This window comes from Charadrius vociferus, unplaced genomic scaffold (assembly GCF_000708025.1).
Source record: "Charadrius vociferus isolate BGI_N301 unplaced genomic scaffold, ASM70802v2 scaffold720, whole genome shotgun sequence".
Classification (NCBI taxonomy): domain Eukaryota; kingdom Metazoa; phylum Chordata; class Aves; order Charadriiformes; family Charadriidae; genus Charadrius; species Charadrius vociferus.
In genome coordinates, this window is record NW_009646598.1 from 648,780 (window position 1) to 671,929 (window position 23,150).

The window sequence follows — 23,150 nt, forward strand, 5'->3', positions numbered from 1 at the left end:
CCCTGTCACTGGATACAAACTCTAGCTGCAGTAACTTCTCTCCGCTAATTTCTTTCATAAACTGCCTTCATTAAAAGTTGCCACCCACCTATTCATTTTTTTTCTATATTGTTCATAATTTACTTTCAAAATAAGGACAGGAAGATGTTTCTACTTCATTCTGTGTTTCGTCGTCTTCTCCCCCCAATCTTTGATACTAAATATATTTCACATGGAGAAAGTTAAGTAGTTTTTCTGCTTCTTCCCCAGTTCTATATGCTTCGTAGGGTAGGAAGGGTGTTCTCTTTCTGAGTTGACCCTGCTCTACTGAAAAATAAGCAGCAGGTGGTGCTGTGAAGTGCCTATTCAAACTTGTTATTCAAACATCGGGGAGGGAGGGAAATACAGTACTTAGTCGTTCAGAACAACAATGTTTCAGTGAGCTTTTCAAGGCTTCCTGAAAAAAAGAGCCACCTGGGAATCAAATAGGGTCAAAGTACGCAAATTACAATCCCTGTATAAACTATAAGATTGGCTATTTCAGTAGCAGCAGTTACTCAGTTGAGCAATGTTTTCTACTATAACTTAAAGATAATATTGCTTGACAGAGCAGTAAGTTGCTCAGATGGTTCCAGGTATGCTTTAGACAAAAAGCTGGTTATTAAAGGAAATAAACTGGGAGATGGAACTCACTTTTCAATATAGTTTCGTAGAATTTTGAGTTCAGTTGATTTAAACATATTCTGTATTTAGGCAGCACATAGAGCAGATTCAGGTAAATGTTCTCAGCTCTTCACTTTTGCTGTATTTGAATATAGCATGGTTGAGCTATCTCTTCCCTGCAACAATCCAGGTAGGTGATCTGGATGTGTCCCCTCTGCTGAGAGAGCACGTGTTCTCAAGGCTGACGGAAGGAGTACTTTGGAAAGCAATAAAATTATATTGTTCAAATTCCTGCATGTTACCTGGGATAAGGATGCATTTTCCAAGGGGATAAGATGCCATGTCTCAGATTTCCTTTATGCACCCAAGAATTATAGCGCAAACATGCCTCTTGCTGGCCTGCCCACCCCGAGCCATGGTGGCACCCAGCCCCAGCAATGCAGATAACTCTGCTCTTGCTATTTTCTGCATCCAGAGCTGTCCTGGGATCCCTCTTAAGCCAAAAAAGGCCAAAAAGAGGTGAAAAGCATTGCTTAATTATTTTATCTTCCTCTGAAACGGAGGCAATATCAGCAAATGTCAATTGATGTTCAAACACAAAGGGGAACCTGGGCGTCTCAGAAAATGATTCCACATGACCTTTCTCCAACTAATTGTTTGACAGTGCTTTTTGTATTCACCTATTTGTTTGCTCATCTATTAATTGAAGGTCCTGATATGTTATCATTCCAGTGTCAGCTAGTTCTGGAAACATTTATCTGTGTAATAGATAATTCCAGTTAAATATTACTTCTACTGTAATATAAGTAGTGCGGAATAACTGTTTCTGAAGCAGGTCCAGAAATGAAGCTGGTTTGTAAGACAGTCATCTTCTTTCTGTTGGTCTCTCCCAGCCTTGGGATAGATGAGGAATTTCCTCAGAATTTCATTGCCATTGCTGGACCTCTATCCAGTGAGTTAGTAAATCGATGGCATCTGCAGAGCCAAGTCCTGCCCAAGGAAGATCAGGGCCCTGCGGTGGCTGAAGACCATGATTACGTGTGCCAACAAGATCTTGTGGTTTCTGAGCTGCCCCAGTACTTCTCCCACCTTCGTGAGATGGGGGTGACACATTACAAAGTCTTCCTGCCGTGGGCACGCATTCTTCCGAAGGGGGATGCCAGGAAGCCAGATGAAGCTCAAGTACAGTGCTACCAGGAGCTGCTCGAGACCCTGATTGCTGCAGACATCAGGCCAGTGGTAGTTCTGCATCACCAGCGTGTCCCTAGTGCTGTGGTCGCACAGGCCGTGGGTCGGAAAGCCAATGCTTTTGCTGACCTTTTTGTGGAATATGCAGAGTTCAGTTTCTGTGTTTTTGGGCCCCTGGTCGATGTGTGGCTCACCTTCAGCGACCTGCCGGAGGTTCTCAAAAGCCTGCCTTACGATGATCCCCAGCACCGAGCCCAGGCCCTAGCTGCTGCTCATGAAAGAGCTTACACCATCTACCACAAGAAATATTCGCTGGCAAGTAAGGAGAATGGGGAGAGGGATTTTTTTTTTTTTAATATGACTTTTTCACAAGTATTTTGTGATGGGATTAAATGGCAAATGCTACATGCAATTTCTGTGTGAATATGCTGTCAGTGCTCTCAGAATTACATAGAAATCCTTGAGTAACAGGATCAAACCGCTTATTTTGATAATTGTTTAATAATTTACTAGTAGTTGCATTTTACTTGAAATGATAGCCAAAATAATTGGGGATAATATATATGTGTATGTGCACGTATTTATATTTAATTTTTCAAGCATCAGGAAAGTATTAAATAGCCTCCGGTTAATTTGAGCAGCAGAAACTAGTACTTCAAAACCAAACATTGTAGTATCTCTATATGCTTTTTCTCTAAGGCCTGTTGTCCATGTGCTCTTAATTTAAAGATAAGCAGATGCCCCTGGTGAACTGTAGTCTAATACTGTTCATATACAAAACCTTAAATGTGTTCTATAATAAAAGTGAGACTTAAGAAGAATCTTTGATTCCTGCCCAGTCATCCCATTTTCAAAGCCTTATTACACATGTCAGTGTCATTCAAAACTGGGGTTGCAATTGCTGCTATTCCAATTAGGAGAGGAAGATCATGCCATCAGTCAGTGGCTGCGCTATAATCTCTTATGTACGATGGGTGTGGGCTTTTTCATTAAGGTATGATGCTTTCCCAAGGCATACAGCTTTGGAGGTCCAGATCTAGCTGAAGAATCAGGTCAAATTCAACTATCAGCTTTTCACCCAAAAGGTGGAAATCCTTGAAAATGTATTGACAAAATCTACTTAAACAAAACAGATCATGGTTTAAAATGACATTTCTCATTTAATTGAAGTGAAATTATTTTATTTAACTTTAAACAGTTAAATAAACCAACATGAAAAAAATACTTACTTTTTAGCTTGAAATGAAAATAGATTATCAGTTAAAAATGCTTCAAAATTACTCAAATACAGTCTCTTCTTTTTTTTGTTTTTTTTTGCTGTTAAAAAGCCATAACAGTCAAGTTGTTTTGTAGATGTATTTTTGTGTATCTCTTCCTGACCCATAGAGGAAAGACTAAAAATTTCCTGAAATGTACCTCAAACCATGAAGAAACAAGGCACAAGAAGTCTCCTGAGAGATAATAATAGTGTGGTGAAATCTGTAATGTCCTTTGTTTGACTTGCCACATTGGAGACACTGGGATTTTTAAGTAATTAAATCTTAACTCTACCTGTATTACACGGAGCAAGAGAATTTCACCTCTTCTATGATGGGCACCCAGGATTTTCTAAGCAGCTGTGTCCTCTTGGGTCTGCTGTCTTTGGGCTAGGAATTTATCTGGCCCAGGCAGACAACTGGTGGAGCTGGCCAAGTCCTTTTTTTTCAAATTTTTAATTAATTTATTTATTTTTAATTCCTGCATTTGTCAGAAATACTTTGCAGTACAGTTCACACTTTAGAAGTTGCCCAGCTTCCCTCCCATGTGACCTGTCCCCCCAGATTCCCCGTGTCCCAGCATCTCATCAGCATCCAGCACAGAAGGGATTAAAAAAAAATAACCACTGTAGAACCACCACAAAGGCATAAAAATTAAAGAAATTACTTATAATATGCATGGAGTGGAAGGACACCCACTGGAGAGCTGTATTCAGATCCACCTTCCTGCACACAACAGTGCTGAAATGGTTTTGAGCTGTCATGATAACACAAGATTTATTGACAAAGACTCTTTGAACTCCACCTTTGAATTTCTACCTTCAACTCTGCATTGAAACTGTAGTGGGTATTCTGAAATCAGCTACCTAGGGTCTGTATGATGATACACATCTTCAAAAATTTGCAACTGATTTAAAAAAAACTGAAGTGAACTGAAATATTTTGTTTGTCCTTAGCACACTACTAATAGACTGCCTCTTTTTCTTTTTTTTTTTCCAAGGTGGAAAGCTGTCCGTTGCTTTAGGAATAGGTCATATTTTGGATAGTGCTTCATCAGAATTTCTTTCAGTTTCTCTTCAGGTAACTGCTTAATAGAAATTATTTCCAAAATGGTATACATTTGATTTCATTTAACTTCATTTTTATATGCAGGATCAAGTGACATATTGCAAGTTATATAAAATTTTAGCAAATTGACCAATTTGGTAAATTTTATTTATTTGATTAGTTTGATCATGTGAAGCTCATTGATTTTAAAAACTACTTCAGCATCATTTCCTGGCTAGTGAGCACTGATTAAGATGTATGGAGACATATTTGATCTCATAATTGGCAAATTTAGCAATATACATGCTTAAATGACAAGGCGTCTGCAAAAAGTGTACCCATTGTTATTTTCTTTGCAAGTCTACTTAATGCACCACCAAAGAAATACTTTATTTCAAATAACTGCTATGAAAAAATCTGCTTATTATGTTAAAACACAGATGGAGCTGTGCTAGAAGCGACCTAGTTGCACAGGGATGGCACAACATGAGGAGAACATAATCTCTACAAAGACGATGACATCCTTTCTGTAAAGACCAAACCCTCTATTAGTCGTCTTCACCTAGAGGATATTGATGTAGGGTGTAGTGAACAAATGACAGTGCAGGTTTTTTGCTTGTATTCACAATCCTTCCAAATTTAGTAATAGGGTAAGGAATATTGTAGGCATGACATTTCAAGGATATAAGCAAGGTGTGGTTTGTAGGGAGGGGAAAGATGTTGTATTAAATGAGCTGACTAAACTAGAAGAAAACCTTGGACTGAAAAATAAACTGAAAGCTTATCAGCTTTTTTCCAACTTCATCAGCTGGTTTAATAAAAGAATATGATCTGTTCCCTTGAACATGATAACTTCTAGGGGGATAACACTTGTAGTTTGGAATGATTAAAGATTTCTCAAGTGACCTTTCCCCAAAGGATTATTGATAAGGCCTACCTGAATCACATAGTTGCAAAGGTTTCTCTGTCTGATTAATCACAGACTTCTTCAGTCTTACTAATTCAAAAATCAACTGTAAATCCTTAATATTAAATTCATAAAACACTCCTAGAATCTAATTTAGCTGTTTAAATTTTACTTTGTTTAGAAGGAGAGATACAAAATGCATCTTCCCATACAGTATCCACCCCATGGGTCCCATATAGCTGTATGACTTCTTACTCCAGCAATGTATCGGCATCAAACATTTTACAATTTTACATATTTTTCATGTGATACCTGCAAAAAATACATTTTCCATCCAGGATAATTATTTTATTTTTCTTGTTTCCAGGATTCGGTAGACTTCCTGTCTCTCAGCCTTCAGTACTGTTGCAGAAATGAAACAGATTTCTACAAGAAATTGAGTGTATTCCAGGTAACATTATGCACAGTGTTAAAATTATAGCAGCAGACAACAGACCATAAATAGAAGGGGAATTTCGTGTTTCTTGATGCATGTCTAACTGATTTGCTGTAGAGTTCAGACAACAGCTACACTAGGAAACAGCTGCATACTGCTCACTTACTTCTCTGTTGTTATTCTGACTTAAAAACAGGTGTTCGAAAGTGTTGGAAAGGATCATCTTGGTCAATGCTCGTTATTGATGTATTAACAACCAGAATGGCATAATTATTTTGTCCAGGACTGAAAAACCTTCTCTTTCACATGTTGAGTCTTTGATTAGCTGTCAAGCTAACAATACCTTTACACCAAAAGACACTGTTTTATTCTAGCATGGGTTCTGCAATGGTACTACCAAACTTTGCAACTCCTCATCAGTAGAGGCAGTGCTAGAAATGTTAATGAGGATGAATTTGTGAAAGGATTAGATCACATGGCCGCAACAACGTCAGTGATGCTATAGACTAGTATCTGATATTAAACCGGTGATAGTGAATTGCGTTCTTAAAATAGATGAGAGTCATCCAGCAACTGAATAGCACAATAAGGAGCTACCCATGTGACTCATTCCCTTTAGGGTCTCAGCATGCTTCAATTAACCTAAAAATCTGAAGTGGGTCAAACATTTGTGGCAACAAATCCTTACCAAGTAAACTTTCAAAAAAGGACATAATTCCTTGTGCCTTTTCAGTGAGAGGTTGAACACTGAACGTTTCTGGGGTTTATGCTTTGATTTGCTTTGGGCTTTTTTTGGATCAGAGAAAAATAGTGGGTGGTATTTAATGCCTACGGTGTCGATTTATGAATTTAACTTTGGACAACTTTATAATCGATTCTCAGTCTTCTAGGTGTTTCCTATTCTGTGTTAAAAGCAACAAATGCCAAGAGTATGGTTTTACTCGTGGGCTGGTGCTACTTCTCATACAAGTCTCTGACTTCTGGTTTTGCAGAATGTCTGGAAGGACATAGACATCTTGATTTTTAGTCTAAAGTTCCTTGACTGTGGTTCCATGGAAGAGAATCCTTTCATATCAGTAGCTGCCATTGCCACAGGTGAGTGACATATTTCAAGAAGGAAGAGAGTTTTTTAGCTAAGCTCTGCATGGCAAATTATAGAGGAAAATCAAAATTGTGCAGTCCAGACCTCTGCTATTAGATGAAATAACTTTATGGTTTCTTTCATAGCTTTCTTGGAAAATTAAGGGTGGATGGTGAGTTAAAATTAAGGGAGGAGGGGGAGTTAAAATTAAGGGAGGAGGGGAAGCAGGAAAAATACCCCAAAGCTTTTCATCATTTTCATCAGCCTTAAGTTGTGCCAGGGGAGGTTTCGATTGGATATTGGGAAAAATTTCTTCACTGAAAGGGTTGTCAAGCATTGGAACAGGCTGCCCTGGGAAGTGGTTGAGTCGCCATCCCTGGAGGTATTTAAAAGACATGTAGATGTGACGCTTATGGACAAGGTTTAGTGGTGGACTTGGCAGTGCTAGGTTAGCAGTTGGACTCTATGATCTTAAAGGTCTTTTCCAACCTAAATGATTCTATGATTCTGTAATTTTAAACATGAAATTATAAATAGCTAATTAAAACCCAATATATTTGATCTTAGAAAAATAGCTGTTAGGAAAAGCACCTTGTTTCTAAAGGTGAAATTGTATGTACAAGTAGTGTCATGCAGTCCATGGCATCTGAGTTGTGACTAAAAGTCCATACTTAGCATTTATTTGTTTTCAGCTATTAATAAAGAAGAGACACGTATGATTGGGTATGATGTTAATGAATTCCTGGACTTCTCATCATCTCATGTTTTAAGGTACAGTTTTTGTCCCTGAAATCACATACTATAATAAAATGGTGACCTCTAGAAACCTGTGTGCAGGCAGACACAAGACAGTTTTAGTAGTAAAGTCTGCTGTTCACTGCTGAAAGGACTGGCAAGGAATGCCCTTCTGCTGAGCCCAGTCTCTTGCTATTACAGGCAATCCTGTATCCTACTATTACAGGCAATGTAATCCTCTTCCACTCTCTCATCCTTGGTTACCCGGATTGCACCTTCAAGCCACTAGTAACAAGTACATTCTCCAAGGCTGCTGTTCTTTTCAAGAGCAAAACAGTTAAAAATGAATAAATAAAATAAAATAAAATAAAATAAAATAAAATAAAATAAAATACAATAGACTTCCCTAGAAGAGAAGCCAATTGTGCCTACAGATGTCATTTTGCAAGGAGATGCTAAGGATTACAGAAGCAGGATTGGTGAGTTTTGGCTTATCCTATGGAAACTCATGAGAGCGGTTTTAGCATGTGAAATTGCTACACACTGCAAGGGTTTTGTTTGCACCTTTGACATAGCTGTACTGAATTGTGAGACTCTACCTGCAAAGAAATGCATTAGACATACAGTTCTTGAGCTGCTCTGCAGTTAGTTCGTTGCACTCCACCTTCATCTGCTAGCTGGATGGCAGCAGGTTGGATTGATCAGGTGGCAAAGGAACTGTACCCTGAGTGACTTATGTGAGGTGAATAGGAAGCAAACAATTCTTTTATCCTCTGTGTTTACAAGTTTTGTGTCACTGGCATCCACCTTGGAGATTTTAACTTCTTTTTATTCTATTTCCAGCAAAACAAATACTCTACAGGAGAACCCAGATGCTGTTCATGCCCCTCGCTCCTCCTACCAAACAGTTAGGGAAATGTTTGCTAAACAGTCTGATTTGGAGAGGGATTCTTTTCTGGAAGATACTTTCCCAAGTGGTTTTCTCTGGGGCACATCCACAGGTGCCTTTAACATTGAAGGAGCTTGGGCAGAGGATGGGAAAGGAGAGAGCATCTGGGATCAGTTCGGGCATGCAGGTCATGTCTACATGAACCAAACAGCAGATGTGGCATCCGACAGCTACTATAAAACCAGCTATGATGTTTACCTGCTTAGGGGTCTTCATCCTCAGCTGTACAAATTTTCTGTGTCCTGGCCTAGAATTTTCCCTGCTGGCACTAACAAAACCATCAACTCCAAGGGTGTTGATTATTACAACCAATTAATTAACCGGTTGCTAGACTCTAACATTGAGCCCATGGTGACTCTGTTCCACTGGGACCTCCCACAAGCTCTTCAGGTTCTTGGTGGCTGGCAGAATGACAGTATCATAGATGCTTTTGTAAACTATGCAGACTTCTGCTTTTCCACTTTTGGGGATCGGATCAAGTTGTGGATTACTTTCCATGAGCCCTGGGTTGTCAGCTACGCTGGCTATGGCACTGGAGAGCATCCTCCAGGAATCACTGACCCTGGAGTAGCATCATACAAGGTAGGAACACAAGAATAACTAGGATCCTGCAGTGGCCATTGTTGTGTTTTTTTTCCTCTGATGGTTCTGTTCTATAGCTATGTTCAAGCCTAATGTGGCATCTGAGACAACTATTTTCTTGTTAGATTTATGATACTTGCAAAAAATGGTTTAGTTAGTGGGTACTAGATATTTTCATTTTATTTTTCTATTCTGAAGGCTGGTGTTGGTGGATAGCCAGATTCTTCTGTTTATTCCAAAACCTACTGCACTCTCTGCCCATGATTATTTTTTTGTCAATGTTTCTTTTTTTGGATGGAGACAACATTCTCACATGGCAATAAACTCAATGCTTAAGAGTCTCTGTGCAAAGCAGTGTGTCACATATTCCTCTGCTTTCTGCCCCCAGGTGGCTCACACAATACTCAAGGCTCATGCCAAGGTCTGGCACCTGTATAATGACAAATACCGCTCTCAGCAGCAGGGAAAGGTCGGGCTGGTGCTGAACTCGGACTGGGCTGAACCCAAAAATCCAACCAGCTTTGAGGATGTGAGGGCATCTGAGAGGTACCTCCAGTTCATGCTTGGCTGGTTTGCTCACCCTATATTTGTTAATGGTGATTACCCAGATATTCTGAAGGCTCAGATCCAGGAAGTAAACCAGCAGTGCTCCACAACAGTCACACAGCTGCCTCTGTTTACAGAAGAGGAGAAATCCTGGGTGAAAGGGACTGCAGATTTTTTTGGTCTTTCCCATTACACTTCCCGCCTGGTCAGTGCTGTGACTAATGGGACCTGCACACCAAGCTACGAGGGCATTGGTAACTTCTCCTTGTATGTAGATCCTTCTTGGCCACAGGCAGCCTCTTCTTGGATCCATGTGGTCCCTTGGGGATTAAGAAGGCTGCTGAAGTTCGTCTCCCAGGAGTATACAGGCACAAAGATCCCAATTTACATAGCAGGAAACGGTATGCCAACAGAAGACACAGAGGATCTTATCAATGACACTCTGAGAGTGGATTATTTCCGCCAGTACATTAATGAGGTTCTAAAAGGTATGGAGAAATTTGAATTATTTATTTTTTAATAATGGCAACTAGTTATTCTGTCTTTTCCACGGTGGTTAGCTTTAGAATGTCACCACGTGCATAGTGATAGGTCAGCTGCCTATTGTGTATGAAGTGTGACCTCACATACTTCAGCCTATCTGGTGTCCAGATATGGAAGTCTCCCTTTTGTTTAGATATGGGAATAGATTTTTCATATACATGGATTAATGGAACCTAGACCTTAATGTCAGTCCCTCTGCAAGAACAGTGTTTTTATAATTCAGTTCCCCTGAAGATGATTTGCCTGCAGACAGAATCTTGCCTACAGAGGTCTCATAGATCAGGACTGAACAATGTCTTTACTGATTAAGCAGATCTAACTGACAGCATCCTGTACCATTTCAGGTTAGAATTTTTAAGGAGATACTTGTATCTATCATCTCAATCGTTTTGGGCAAGGGTCAAGGTATGCTTGTATCTTTGCAAACTGCTTATCAGTTGCTGTAAAGATAATATTAGTGACTGAAGTTCTGGGCAGGTATAGAGATTTGAGATTTCAAATAGAGATTTGACTGATACTGTCCTGAGATACACAAATCAATACTGTCAGGAAAACTTTATTAAATATGCTGCATTAGATAGGTTGGTGATCACCATATATATCACCATATACCTAAGCTGATGAATTGTGCTTGAAAAAAGAACACAGAGAAAGGGATACCAGTGGCACAAGTGTCCTGTACTCAAGTATCTCTTGACTAATATTTCTTTTCTCATGCATTTTTATCACTAAGCATTTGATCAGCTCCCGTTACAGTGCTGACTGCTTTACTTGCCAGATAGTCTAATTGCTTTGAGTGAGGAGGTTGCCTAAAAGACCCCATCAGCATTCATAGGCATTTGGCTTATCACACTGTTACCCCTAGTTGTGGTGCTTACGCTGTGCTATGCTGTGTTCAGAAAATGTTCAAATGAATAACAATGTCTTGTACTGTTTCTGTGACAGCGGTAAAAGTAGACACAGTTGATGTTCGGTCATATATTGCTCGATCCCTGGTTGATGGCTTTGAAGGCCCAGAGGGGTACAGCCTAAAATTTGGGCTACATCATGTGAATTTTGAAGACAGTAACAGACCAAGGACTCCCAAGGCATCTGCTTATTTCTATTCCAGTGTTATTGAAAAAAATGGTTTCCCATCCAAAGCCTTGCACAGATTTTCTACACCAGTGGTGTCTGACCTACCCATGCCATCAAAGTTGCCAAATTTACCAGCATCAGAAGTTCCCTCCAAGGCAAAGGTTGTCTGGCATAAGTTTTCATCTCAAACAGACTTCGAAAGGGACACATACTTTTATGGGACATTCCCAGAGGACTTCACATGGGGTGTGTCTTCTTCTGCCTACCAGATAGAAGGAGGCTGGGATGCTGATGGCAAAGGACCCAGCATTTGGGATAACTTTACCCATGTCCCAGGGAATATAAAGAATAATGATACTGGAGATATAGCTTGTGATAGCTACAACAAGGTGGAGGAAGATATTTACTTGCTGAGAGCCTTAGGGGTAAAGAACTACCGTTTCTCCCTGTCCTGGTCTCGAATTTTCCCCAGCGGAAGGAACAACTCAATAAACAGCCACGGAGTTGACTACTATAACCGTCTCATTGATGGACTGGTTGCAAACAACATCACTCCAATCGTCACTCTCTACCACTGGGACCTGCCACAAGCTCTCCAGGACATTGGTGGCTGGGAGAGCAGCATGCTGATTGACCTGTTTGATAGTTTTGCGGACTTTTGTTTCCAGACCTTTGGGGACAGGGTGAAGTTCTGGATTACGTTCAATGAACCCCAAGTCATTGCCTGGGTTGGCTATGGCACTGGGGAATTTCCACCCAATGTCAATGACCCTGGCAGTGCTCCCTACAGGGTTGCCCACATCTTACTGAAGGCTCACGCCAGGGTCTATCACACATATGATGACAAATACAGAGCGAGTCAGCGAGGCGTCATTGCTCTGTGTCCCAATATTGACTGGGCTGAGCCGAAGACACCAAGCGACCCCAGGGACATAGAAGCTGCAGACAGGTACCTGCAGTTTTTGGTGGGGTGGTTCACACACCCAATTTTCAAAAACGGAGACTACCCCGAGGTTATGAAGTGGAAAGTTGGGAACAGGAGTGAACTCCAGAACCTGCCATCGTCTCGCCTACCGGTTTTCACAGCGGAGGAGCGTGAATACATCAGGGGCACGGCTGATGTTTTCTGCTTCAACACCTACACCTCCAAAATTGTAACCCATGCAACGACACGGTTGAAGCCCTTCTCTTACGAGTATGACCAGGAAGTTTTAACAAAGGTTGACAGCTCCTGGCCATCCTCAGCTATAACTGGCCATCGAGCTGTGGCTTGGGGGCTGAGGAGGCTACTGAACTGGATCAAAGAAGAATATGGAAATCCCCCAATATACATAATTGAGAATGGGGTGGGGATAAAGACCAAATCGGATATTGATGACAGTACCAGGATATTTTACTACAAAACATATATTGATGAAGCTTTAAAAGGTACCAGTGTTTGTTTTTGTTCTGTTGGTGTTGTGTATCTCCTCTCTAGATTTCTGGTTACTTTATTCCTCTAAAGAGTGGTTTTTAAAAGTGATTGATATCAGTCTTTAAATATTCAGAACACAATATAAGCATAGTGTTTCTTTTTATGATCTCCTTTGCATGACCGGATACTTTGTATCCTCCAAACAGTCTCTTAATGATCTTAGTTGACCAGTGCCAACTTTATGAAGCCAGAAGTGTGTATATGCTTGCATATGAGTCTCTTATGGTTCATTTAACGTGCGATTATACTACTGATGCTATTCCATTTGTTTCTGGTCTTTCAGCTTACAAGTTGGATGGAGTTAATCTGAAAGGATACAATGCCTGGTCTTTTATGGATAACTTTGAATGGTTGAACGGCTATGATCCAAGATTTGGATTGCACCAGGTTGATTTTGACAATCCCAACAGGCCAAGAACCCCAAAGAGTTCTGCTGTGTACTATGCAGAAATCATCCGCAATAATGGTATCCCATTGCCAAAAGAAGATGAATTTTTATATGGAGAGTTTCCAAAGAGCTTTTGGTGGAGTGTAGCAACTGCAGCATATCAGGTTAGGAAACCAAGATGAACTCTTAAAGTATCTGCGGACAGTTAATTCATTTCGGATGAGACACCTACATCTTTTGTAACATTAGGTTTTACCATAATTGAGGGTTAGTGTAACAAATGCTGTAAAAGGGAGGAACTTGGAGATATTTAAGGGCATGGTTATACCACAGGAATTGAGACAGCAGCATGGGCTTCACAAGAGCCAGCCAACTGGGAGCAGCAGGTGAACTGAAACAATGCCTGTTCTGTGACATTGTACTTTGCTAATGGAGGCTCAAGGGGTCTTACTAGTTTGGTACAGCAAAACCATTGATATTTCTAGTCTAAAGCTGATAAGTCAAAGAAGTATTGTGTGGTGCCACAAAGACTAGCAGGTTGAAATCTTTGCTAGGCCAAGACCTAAATTTGGGATTTACTAACAATTGCCCCCCCACCCCGCCATCTTCAATTACAGATTGAGGGAGGATGGAGAGCAGATGGAAAAGGACTTAGCATTTGGGACCAATTTTCACACACTCCTTTGAAAATCAGCAATGATGACACTGGAGATGTAGCCTGTGACAGCTACCACAAGATTGAGGAGGACGTGGAAATGCTGAAAAGCCTCAAGGTGTCTCACTATCGCTTTTCAATCTCCTGGTCCCGCGTTCTCCCAGATGGCACCACCAGATACATCAATGAAATGGGACTGAACTACTATGAAAGGCTTATCGATGCTCTGCTGGCAGCTAACATTATGCCTCAGGTAACTAAAACCGGTAACTATAGCTCAGAGCATGTGTGTGTTACCATCCACGCCCTCCTTCACAGAGAAATTGTCTTTCATTGTGTTCTGCAAGGAAACATGTTTTTTGCATAAGCAAATACAATGGGAATATAGTGATATGTTAGAAATTACTACCCAGAAAGATCAAATTAACCTTATTTTTGGCTGTTTCCAATTACCTTCTTGTCCCTCGTGCTTGGAAGTGGATTCCACAAGGACTTACGCAGTGATCTTTCCAGAGACTGAGGTGAGGCCGACCAACTTGTAATTCCCAGGATCCTCCTTCTTGCCTTTCTTGGAGACGGGTGTAACATTATTCTTTTCCCAGGGGTCAGGAAACTCCACTGATCAGCATGGTTTATCACATATAATGGACAGTGACTTCACCACTACATCAATCAGCTCTTTCAGCAGCTGAGTGAATCTGACCCGTCCCCATAGACCTGGACACATGTAGCTTTTTTCCGCTTCTGCCTGTTGCTTCCCCACTGCTGGCTGTCCCTGTGCTCCCCAAACCATGTGGTATGAGGAGGGAGTGCACATGGCTGCACCAAATGCTGCATACCTGTGCATGCATACCATACAGGGGGCAACCCAGGAATATCTACACAACCATCAGATCACGCCTGAGCAAACCTGAACCTCCATGGCATTGGTCTAGACTGGTCCAAAGGATGTACCAGCCCAAACAGGTGTTCTATTGGACTGTATTTCATCAGTCAGTGCAGGTGCAGCAGTTCTTCACTGATGACTTCTTGCTATCACAAGGTTGTGGTGGCTTTTGGTAAAAGCTTCATCTTTACCACCAGGCAGTCCCTAGAGTTTGAGTCATTACCCCATGTCCTAAAGAAACTGGAACACTGGCAAAAAGGTATTTTATTTGAGTACATGAGTGATCGCTACAAAATCAAACACCATTAGGAACAGGTAGCTGTAGATCAAAGCATAGTATATTTATGTTCATAAATAAGGCCGGGTTACTGTCCTTATTTCCAAAAGTAAGAGTTACTGGTTGAGTCCTTTCTCTTGCTGTCTTTCCCCACAGGTAACCCTCTATCATTGGGACCTCCCACAGGCGCTGCAGAACGTTGGTGGGTGGGAGAACGATACTATAGTTCAGAGGTTTAAGGAATATGCCGAGCTCCTTTTCCAGAGACTGGGACATAAAGTGAAATTTTGGATAACCCTCAATGAACCCTACAACACTGCATATTGCGGCTACGGCGTTGGCACAGCTGCTCCGGGTAAGACTGCTGGGCATAACCTCAGAGCCTTCACAGCACTGTAGGCTCAGCTCTGTTTTATGCTGCTGCAGGGTAGACGCTAGGGGCTTGCAAAGGTAGAGCAAGGAAGACGGTGTGTTGGGGATAAATGGGGTTTGGACTGCTGTGGTGTGGTGAACAGGTTCTTCTTTCCCTTTGCCTGTCTCCTCCAAAACCCATCCTCCTTCTTCCGCCCCTCCAATCCACCCCTCCTCTGCAACCTCCGGATTACACTTGCTGTCTGGAGCAGACCCCATTTCCAGACCAGCTCCAGGGACTGCAGAGAAGGGTTAGGGCTGGAGGAGGGCCAAGCTCAGCTGCAAGGCAGAAGCAGGGGAAGAGGAGGGATGGTAGCTGGCCTGAACACACAGCTTTCTGCTCTCCATACTGGCAGCAGCAGCCTGTTCCTGGGACTGACAGCCCTGCACAGGGCAGAGAGCTGAACCAGCCCATGTCCTGCTGCAAGGGGAGGACGGGGCAGTGCAGGGTCCTGCACAGCCTGCCCACCGCAGCTGTGTCTCTGCCAAAGCTGCGATCTCAGCCCAGGGCTGGGCCCAAGGGCACCAGGTGCTGCACGTTTATTCATTTACTAGCGAGCAGTTCTGGGTGTCCTGGGTGTTGGGTTAACCTGGGAAGCAGCTGACGAGAAAGCTGGGAACTACTGCTCCACTGTCTGTGCTGTCACTGTCTCTGCAGGCATCTCTGTTCGGCCAGGGCGAGCCCCCTACGTGGTGGGGCACAACTTAATAAAGGCCCACGCAGAAGCCTGGCACGTCTACAATGAGACCTACCGGGCAAAACAAGGAGGATTAATCTCTATCACCATCAACTCTGACTGGGCAGAGCCAAGGAACCCACACAACCAGGAGGACATTGAAGCTGCCCAACGGTACTTGCAGGTACGGAGGCACCCTGCCTCCTGGGTTTGTTCATGGTGGCACCCCTTCTCTGGGTGCTGCAGATGCCCAGAACCCAGGTTAGCATCTTACTGAAAGAAAATGGTGAGCCAGAGTTATCACTGCAAGGAAATGTATCACCCTCTTCTGGTGGCTGATGAAGTATGCAACAGAAATGAGACAAAATATGGTGGCAGCAACAAAAGCTTATTAAATTTACTGCCATCATATGGGCATCCCTGGGTATCCCCATGTGCCTCTTCACCATAAATTCAGGTACTACCTATAAAGCAGCACATGAAGGACAAATGGTTACGTCTCCTGTTTTGATACATAATTTATCCTTCTCCCTTTTTCCTGGCTTAGTTTCTTCTAGGTTGGTTTGCTCATCCCATTTTCAAAAACGGTGATTATAATGAAGTGATGAAAACAAGGATTCGGGAACGCAGTCTGGCTCAGGGTCTCAAGAAATCCCGGTAAGAGCCCAGGCACATACCTGCTTTTGTTCTACTTGCTGTGCTGAAACCCGCTTTTCTGACAGAAGTGCTAAACTTCAGTGATTCTATTGCAATGTTACTGTAAAAAAATCTTACTGTATTCTCACAGAATACATTTTGCCTGTTCCCTGTCTTTACCTCTCTTGCAAACTAGATCTACTAATATAACATATCTTTGGGGTCGTAAGTTGGCAGCTCAGAGTGATACAGTAAACGCTCTGCATTAGACGCGGTGCTTTACCAGACAACCATGGTACATGTGTTTTAGCTTTTCTTGAAACTATGTACTGAACTCGAGCTCTGGGAACTCATTGGTCCCTCTGAATTACGTTTCTTATTTTCCACTCCCATTTATTATGCCTAACATTATTGTGGTAGCAGTGCTCCATCGTGAATGGTTTCCTTTTTTTCTCTCTTTCTAGGCACGTATAAGGAAAGCTCTTTGTTCCCTCTTCACTTTAATAGCAATTTAATGGGGTATATTAGATCTGGGGCTAGTCCTGATCATTCTTCTCTGAAAATGTGAAAGCCCACTTGTTTTGAAATGAGGGAGATGGTGGGAGAGTCAGGTGTGCTCTGCAGCAATGGCAGGTCTCTTCAAGATTCAAGTTATGCTATTATATGTGCCTAAACCACTTGCATTCTTAGGCACTTTTTAAGACACATTATTTCTTGTCTGGCAGTTGCTGCCATTAATAAGACAGCAAAGCCGCTGTGTGCTGCTTTATGAGATAACGTGTCCGAGCATCTCCATCTGGGGAAGAAGTCCTGTCCTCAGTGTGAGACTGAAAGCTCTCAAGCGTCACCAAATTGCCAGGAGCACTGGCTGCATTTTCAGTGGGGGCTGCCTAGGGACCTAATTCACAGGAGGATTTTCTCCCTGTTCTGGCTAAAAGAGAGCTGAAACCTCGCTCCTTGCTCCAGGGTACCCTGGATGTTCCTGACTCCATTTAGGGCTGCAGATCCCAAAGGGGGAGGTTCTTCTCTGAGGAGGCCTCTCTTCTGAAGGGAGTCAAGCACTTTGGGACTAGTAGAGTTCACACACAGAGCCTAGTTACCGGCTTCTCCTGGGTTTTCCTGTGTTCCTCCAGAAGGATCGTGGTACCTCCCCTTGTGCTTGTGGTACTGGTACAGGGATACCAGCGTTACACACGGTGTGTGTTCAAAGGATGGAATGTGTTTCTCAGGGAGAAAGCTCAGAAGTTTTTATTGTTTCCTGTGTAGAAGCCAGAGTTTATGAGACAACCCTGGATCAGCCTCTGCCATGACCTACCAAGTACAACTACTGCTGCCACACAGAGACAAGCTCCTCTTGTAGCTGATGCCTGCTCCCCTGCTGCTGTGAAGCCCTTCCAAGCCATCTTAGCACAGACGGCTGCCTGCACCTTCAGGACATGCAAGCAGCAGTGCAGTGTGTGTTGAAGGGGCTCATGACAGCTCTCCTGAGCAGGGACAGGACCCTCTGCATATCACTGGCTGCTGGGAGGCACCATTTCGTGCTTCCCTCTGTCAGAGCTAGTCATGCTCTTACAGGATGGTGGGCTGAGACAGGTCACTCGTGAACACTGCAGCTCTGGGTCTCCGTAGGGATGTGGTGAGCACATGACAACTGAATTGGTAGTCGTGGGTTCCTCCCACCACATTTGTGACTGGGCACACACTGTTTTCCTGTCTTCTAAGGAACAATGAGGCAAGCTGTCACGTCCACTCTCTAAGGCAGGGACCTCTGTGAAGTCTTGCCACCACCGAGGACAGCTTTGTGTTGCACATCTCCTGTGCTATTTGCATCTGTTCATGACTGGGGGCCTTAGCCACTGTGTTCCACGTGCCTCCTTGGTCATCCAGCTGAAGACTAGAGCAGGTCCCCAAGTCACCATTTCAGAAGTGCCCCACATTCACCTTCTTTGATTTTCTTTTTTCCTGTTCTAGAGCTTGTTTGCTTCCAACATTTCTTATCAGCACTGTCCTGACACATGCTCATAGCTACTTTATATCCTTGCATCAGAGCCTCTTGCCCAATGTGAACATGCTTACGAAGAAGCACTTGAAGAACAAGCGGTTGCTTAGTGTAGTTTAAGGTTCTTGAGCTGTATTTTTCATATATACATCTGTTAGATATCTTCCTTCCCCTTTCCTTTGGGCTTTTAGACACCTTCATGTTATATTCAACAAACTGGGGCAGTGAAGGCAGACCCTGTGCAAACTTAACCCTTTTGGATCTGACAGTTGGGAAGAAACCCGGGTCTAAAGGGAAGAATATCACGTGTCCATTTTACTGATGCTCTTAGGGCAAAAGAGTTTCTGACTGCTCTGACTAGAAGTACTTTTGAGCTCAAGCACAGCAAGATAAAACGCAGAGAAGAACTGGTAAATAACAGCCGCGTCTTTAGTTTTGTTTCCTGCTCCCGAACAAGCGTTACTTAACGGTTGGTGGACCCGAGAGCCTGGCAGCAGCTCTGCACTGAGGTTGTTTCTGCCACTAACTTCTTGTTTGGCCATGAGCAGGGCCTCTAGCCATCAGATGTCTCTTTTCTGGTCAGTGGAATGTCCGTTCCTCTCTCGGAGAACATTAGATCAGGCAGCATGAATTGCATTTTCTAGCAAAAGCTTAGTTGAGTTTATACAATGTGACTGGGGAGAAAAAGAAGGGGAAATCCTGACCTACATTTGAAGGGGTTTATGCTTTTCTCTGTTTTCTATTGCAGACTTCCAGAATTTACTGAAAGTGAAAAGCAAAGAATTAAAGGCACATATGACTACTTTGGTCTAAATCATTATACTACAGTTTTAACATACAACGTAAACTATCCTGCTGGTGTTCTGTCCTATGACTCTGATAGGTAAGAGATGAACATAAATTACAGGTCAAGTAAAATATGTGCACCTGGAGCCTGGGCCAACTGAGCAATGTAAACTGATAGCAAATAAAGCCATGAGACAATTATTTTAAGTTGTTATAATCAATAATAGCGAAAATATCCCCAAGCAGTCTCTGTGATGATACTGTTACTCTCACAGAAGCCCAGCAACGGCCCTTTTTTTACAGACCTGATGATAAACATGAATGTTTAAAACAAAACAAAGAAAATCAGGGGATCTACTAAAGGAAAGAATCTGCACTTGTGAGTCTCCCAGCGGTTTGGGATCGGCTATAAGCAGTATTTATTGTATTTCCTGCCCCCAATCTGCAGATTGAACTGCTAGATTATCCTGGTTTATGGACACCGCTCCATCTTCTGTTAAAGACTTGTTAGTTCCCTCACCACATCAGGCAAATATAAGTTCAAAGCCTAAATAGCTAAATCACTTCATGGTTAAGTATACATAAGTCAAGATTTTTATTTAGATACCAATTTCTTTCCCCAGCTTCAAAAGGTGAACAGTAGGAGCTGACTAGTTTTTCTGATGAGAATTAAGGTAATGGTGGGACCACACACAGGGGTGAACATCGGCTGTTTTCTGAAATGTTTCCACAGAGAATATATAAAATTATTAAAATGTCTCTTTGCTGCTGCATCCCAGTCCCTGTGGTTTAGCCCCGTAGGACACTGGGCTCAGCCCCGGAGCAGGTGTAAACACCAAATCTGTGTGCTCAAGCACTGCATTATACGTTGAACAGTACAAAGGGTGTCAAAGGACAAAGACGAGGAGTTAACATCATCACATCCTCAGCCACAGGTCTTTTATGCAGAATATGATTGTAAAGCAAAGTATGAGAAGTGTTTTCTAGAGACTGGTGAGCACCAGAGCCACTTCATCCTGCTGTGCTTTTACCAGCTTGCCACGTCACTTCTGGTTCAGTTTCCTGCAGAGTTTGGCGCTGTATTTCTCAGCCCTGCGGCAGCGGGGTGCCAGGCGCAGCGGCAGGCACTTGGGACTGGTCCCTTCATCACTGTGTCCTCCTCCACAGGGGTGCAGCTTCAGTAACCGACCGCAGCTGGCTCAACTCTGGTTCCTTCTGGCTAAAGGTGACACCCTTTGGTTTCCGAAAACTCCTGAGATGGATAAAGGAGGAGTACAACGACCCTCCCATCTACGTGACTGAAAACGGGGTCTCAGAAAGGGGAGCCTTAGACCTCAATGACACTTGGCGAACACATTACTATCGGAGCTACATTAACGAAGCACTGAAAGGTAGGAATGATTATTTAAATCTGATTCTCCAAACCTCTAGAGAGCAGCAGTGTCTCCCCACAAGACTGATGTGTATAAAGCAAGTTGTGAAGAGCTGAAAGACCACTGCCCTCACGCTCCCAAGTTACCCACTCACATGGGTTTACCCCGTGTCCATTTCTGAGCGCCTCTGGGGTTCTCAGAAACTGCCCGTGGACAGCCACGGCTTTGCCAGGGAAAGGTGGTCTGAAGAAAGAGCAACCACCAGGGTCAGCAGGGTAACTGCAGCCTCCTTGTGTAGCTGCATCTGGCAAGAGAAGGTACTTGATGAATACCTATTTTGACTTCTAGTTTGACTCCTGCTGTGTCTGAAATCTGCATCTTCTTAAAAAAACAGGGAAAAACCAACCCCCAAACTGGTTTTAATTACAGTAATGGCCAGGCAACGTCGGGGAAGGGCTTTTTCAGTTTGCTTCTCTAACGTACTGGGAGCTGCTGGCCAGATGTTCAGAAAGTGCTTGTTTACTGCCTTTTAGCAACAAGGCCCCATAAACACTTGTTTAGGCAACATCTGGATGTTGATGGCTTTTCTTCTCTGTTCCTAAACCTTTGTTTATCAAAAGCTTTGATTTTTGAGGCAGAGAAAAGTGGTTTCCAGTACCAGCAGGCTGACTGAGCTACCCTAGTCGCTTGTTAGCTGTAACTTGGCCGCTGAACTACATCAAAACAACTGAGCTAAGGCAACACAAGAGAGGTGGGAGTGGGGACATGGTGAAACCAATCGGGCCGAAGCAGCAATAACCTCATGGCACTCAGCTGCTCTGTAACATCCTGGAGCATCTTCGTGCCACTGCTGGCCTGGTGGTGATGCCTCCTGTCACCTGGCTGCAAACTAACCTGTTCTCTCTGGTCCTGGTAACAGCCGTTGTGCTCGATGGTGTCGACCTGCGAGGCTACACCGCGTGGACACTGATGGACAACTTTGAGTGGGCAGTGGGCTATGATGAAAGGTTTGGGTTATATCACGTGAATTTCACAGACCCCAATTTGCCGCGGCACCCCAAGGCCTCTGCCAGGTTTTACTCGCAGATCATAAACTGCAATGGGTTTCCAGACCCAGCGACAGGCCCACATCCCTGTCTGGACCTGGACCCTGAAGGTAAGCGATGCAGCAGAAATTGTGCTTGTGTGTGTGCACATCTGATTTTAATCCCAAAATATTTCCATAATCTGTAGTCTTTAAAGACACCACCATCTTCTGCAATATTCTTTTTAAGGGCTCCAGTAGAGCACTGACTAACCATCAGTCTTTGTTAAGACTGAAGACACTCATGTGGAACAGTCTTCTGCATGCAAAGCCAGAACTATGACTGAATTTTGCACGATGGCACCGCGATACATGCCTGTTTCCAAAATGCAGCAAATAATCAGAAAAAAGTAGAATGGAATAACTTAACAGAACTGCCTAAGATGTCTTCCAAACTATACACATTCAGGATTCCCACATCATTTTTTCTAAACAATTTCTAATACTTTACATGAATCTGTGTTTTGGATAAGCCTTTGGAAATACTGATTCTTTTGTCATTTACTTTCTCTGAGCTAGAGGAGGACTTTGAACAGCACCTACTATTAGTGTTGTGGTTTTAAATAATTGTTTTTATCAGCTTTTTGGTATGTCCACAGCTGCCTGAGAATGCTTGCCGCTCCTGGAGTCTCGGGAGTTACACTATAAGCCTCAGTTGTGCCTTTATTCTGAGCTAGAATTGTGTCAGTCACCGATCCTTAAGAATTACAGCTACTGCCAGAGTACTGAATCGCCACGTGTAAAGCCTTGTACAAGGCAGGAAGCAGTGGTGTACACACACATGTGACAGAGCTGCCCCCAAGCTGTTTACTAATACTTTCTTTTTGTTTTCCCATGGACAGTGACACCAACAGATACCACACCAGAACCAGCTGACAGCGTGCACTTTCTGGGATTAGATTTAACATCACATAGTGCAGAAATTGCACTGTATGTGCTTTTTGCTCTTTCTGCAGTTGGAGCACTGGGCTTGGCTCTTCTTGCATTTAAATATGGAAAGGTATCCAAGAGATCCCATAAGCGGTCACCCATGGAACTTCATAAACTGTAAAGCCTCCATTTGCTAAAGTGTTTGTTTATTTTGCTTTTTATAAAAAAAAAAAAGCCTGTAGCACTAGGAAAAGAAACCTGCTCAAACTACTGCAACTGTGACTCTTCATCATTTTGTTGTTTGCTTACCAACTTTAAAATACAAAAGAAATTTTTTTCCTATGGCAACTGTCTCTTTTCTCCCCAGGCATTATTAATTTGATTTCTTAAAAGACAAAAATTAAATTGCTTGTTCCTATCTGCGTAAGGATTCTGAACTTGAACTTTCATCTGTTCTCACCTCATCATCTCCCCTTGGATGATGCAGGTCTCTTCAAGGGACCCGAGAGCAGCCCCTAGCAGCTCTACTGCTTTTGAGTGCTTTTAAGACAAGTTAGTGTCTATACTGGTGAGAACTAGGCTAGGAGAATGTACTGAATGTTCTATTACAGCTACTGCACAGATTTCCTTTATTTCATCTACAGT

The 23,150-nt window shown here is 42.8% G+C and overlaps 1 protein-coding gene across 1 annotated transcript; it reads left to right on the top strand.

The window, feature by feature from the left end:
* The first annotated feature begins 1,485 nt into the window (after window positions 1-1,485).
* Window positions 1,486-22,686, top strand: LCT (lactase). Its single transcript, XM_009886688.1, has 20 exons — window positions 1,486-2,149; window positions 4,087-4,116; window positions 4,646-4,710; window positions 5,408-5,491; window positions 6,469-6,571; window positions 7,250-7,320; window positions 7,745-7,771; window positions 7,806-7,819; window positions 8,136-8,823; window positions 9,212-9,857; window positions 10,858-12,417; window positions 12,747-13,015; window positions 13,469-13,759; window positions 14,826-15,024; window positions 15,739-15,941; window positions 16,305-16,414; window positions 19,141-19,275; window positions 20,346-20,569; window positions 21,471-21,707; window positions 22,478-22,686. Exons 1-20 carry the CDS (start codon window positions 1,486-1,488, stop codon window positions 22,684-22,686), a joined length of 5,829 nt encoding a protein of 1,942 aa, XP_009884990.1.
* The last annotated feature ends 464 nt before the right edge of the window (window positions 22,687-23,150 follow it).

What these genes read in the sequence shown, in the direction of transcription:
- LCT (XM_009886688.1), top strand. Translation starts at nt 1,486, where the DNA reads ATGAAGCTGGTTTGTAAGACAGTCATCTTCTTTCTGTTGGTCTCTCCC. An exon ending in GTCCGTTGCTTTAGGAATAG is followed by an intron (nt 4,117 to 4,645) that starts GTCATATTTTGG and finishes ATCTCTACAAAG; the next exon opens with ACGATGACATCCTTTCTGTA. An exon ending in CGTTGGCACAGCTGCTCCGG is followed by an intron (nt 15,025 to 15,738) that starts GTAAGACTGCTG and finishes CTGTCTCTGCAG; the next exon opens with GCATCTCTGTTCGGCCAGGG.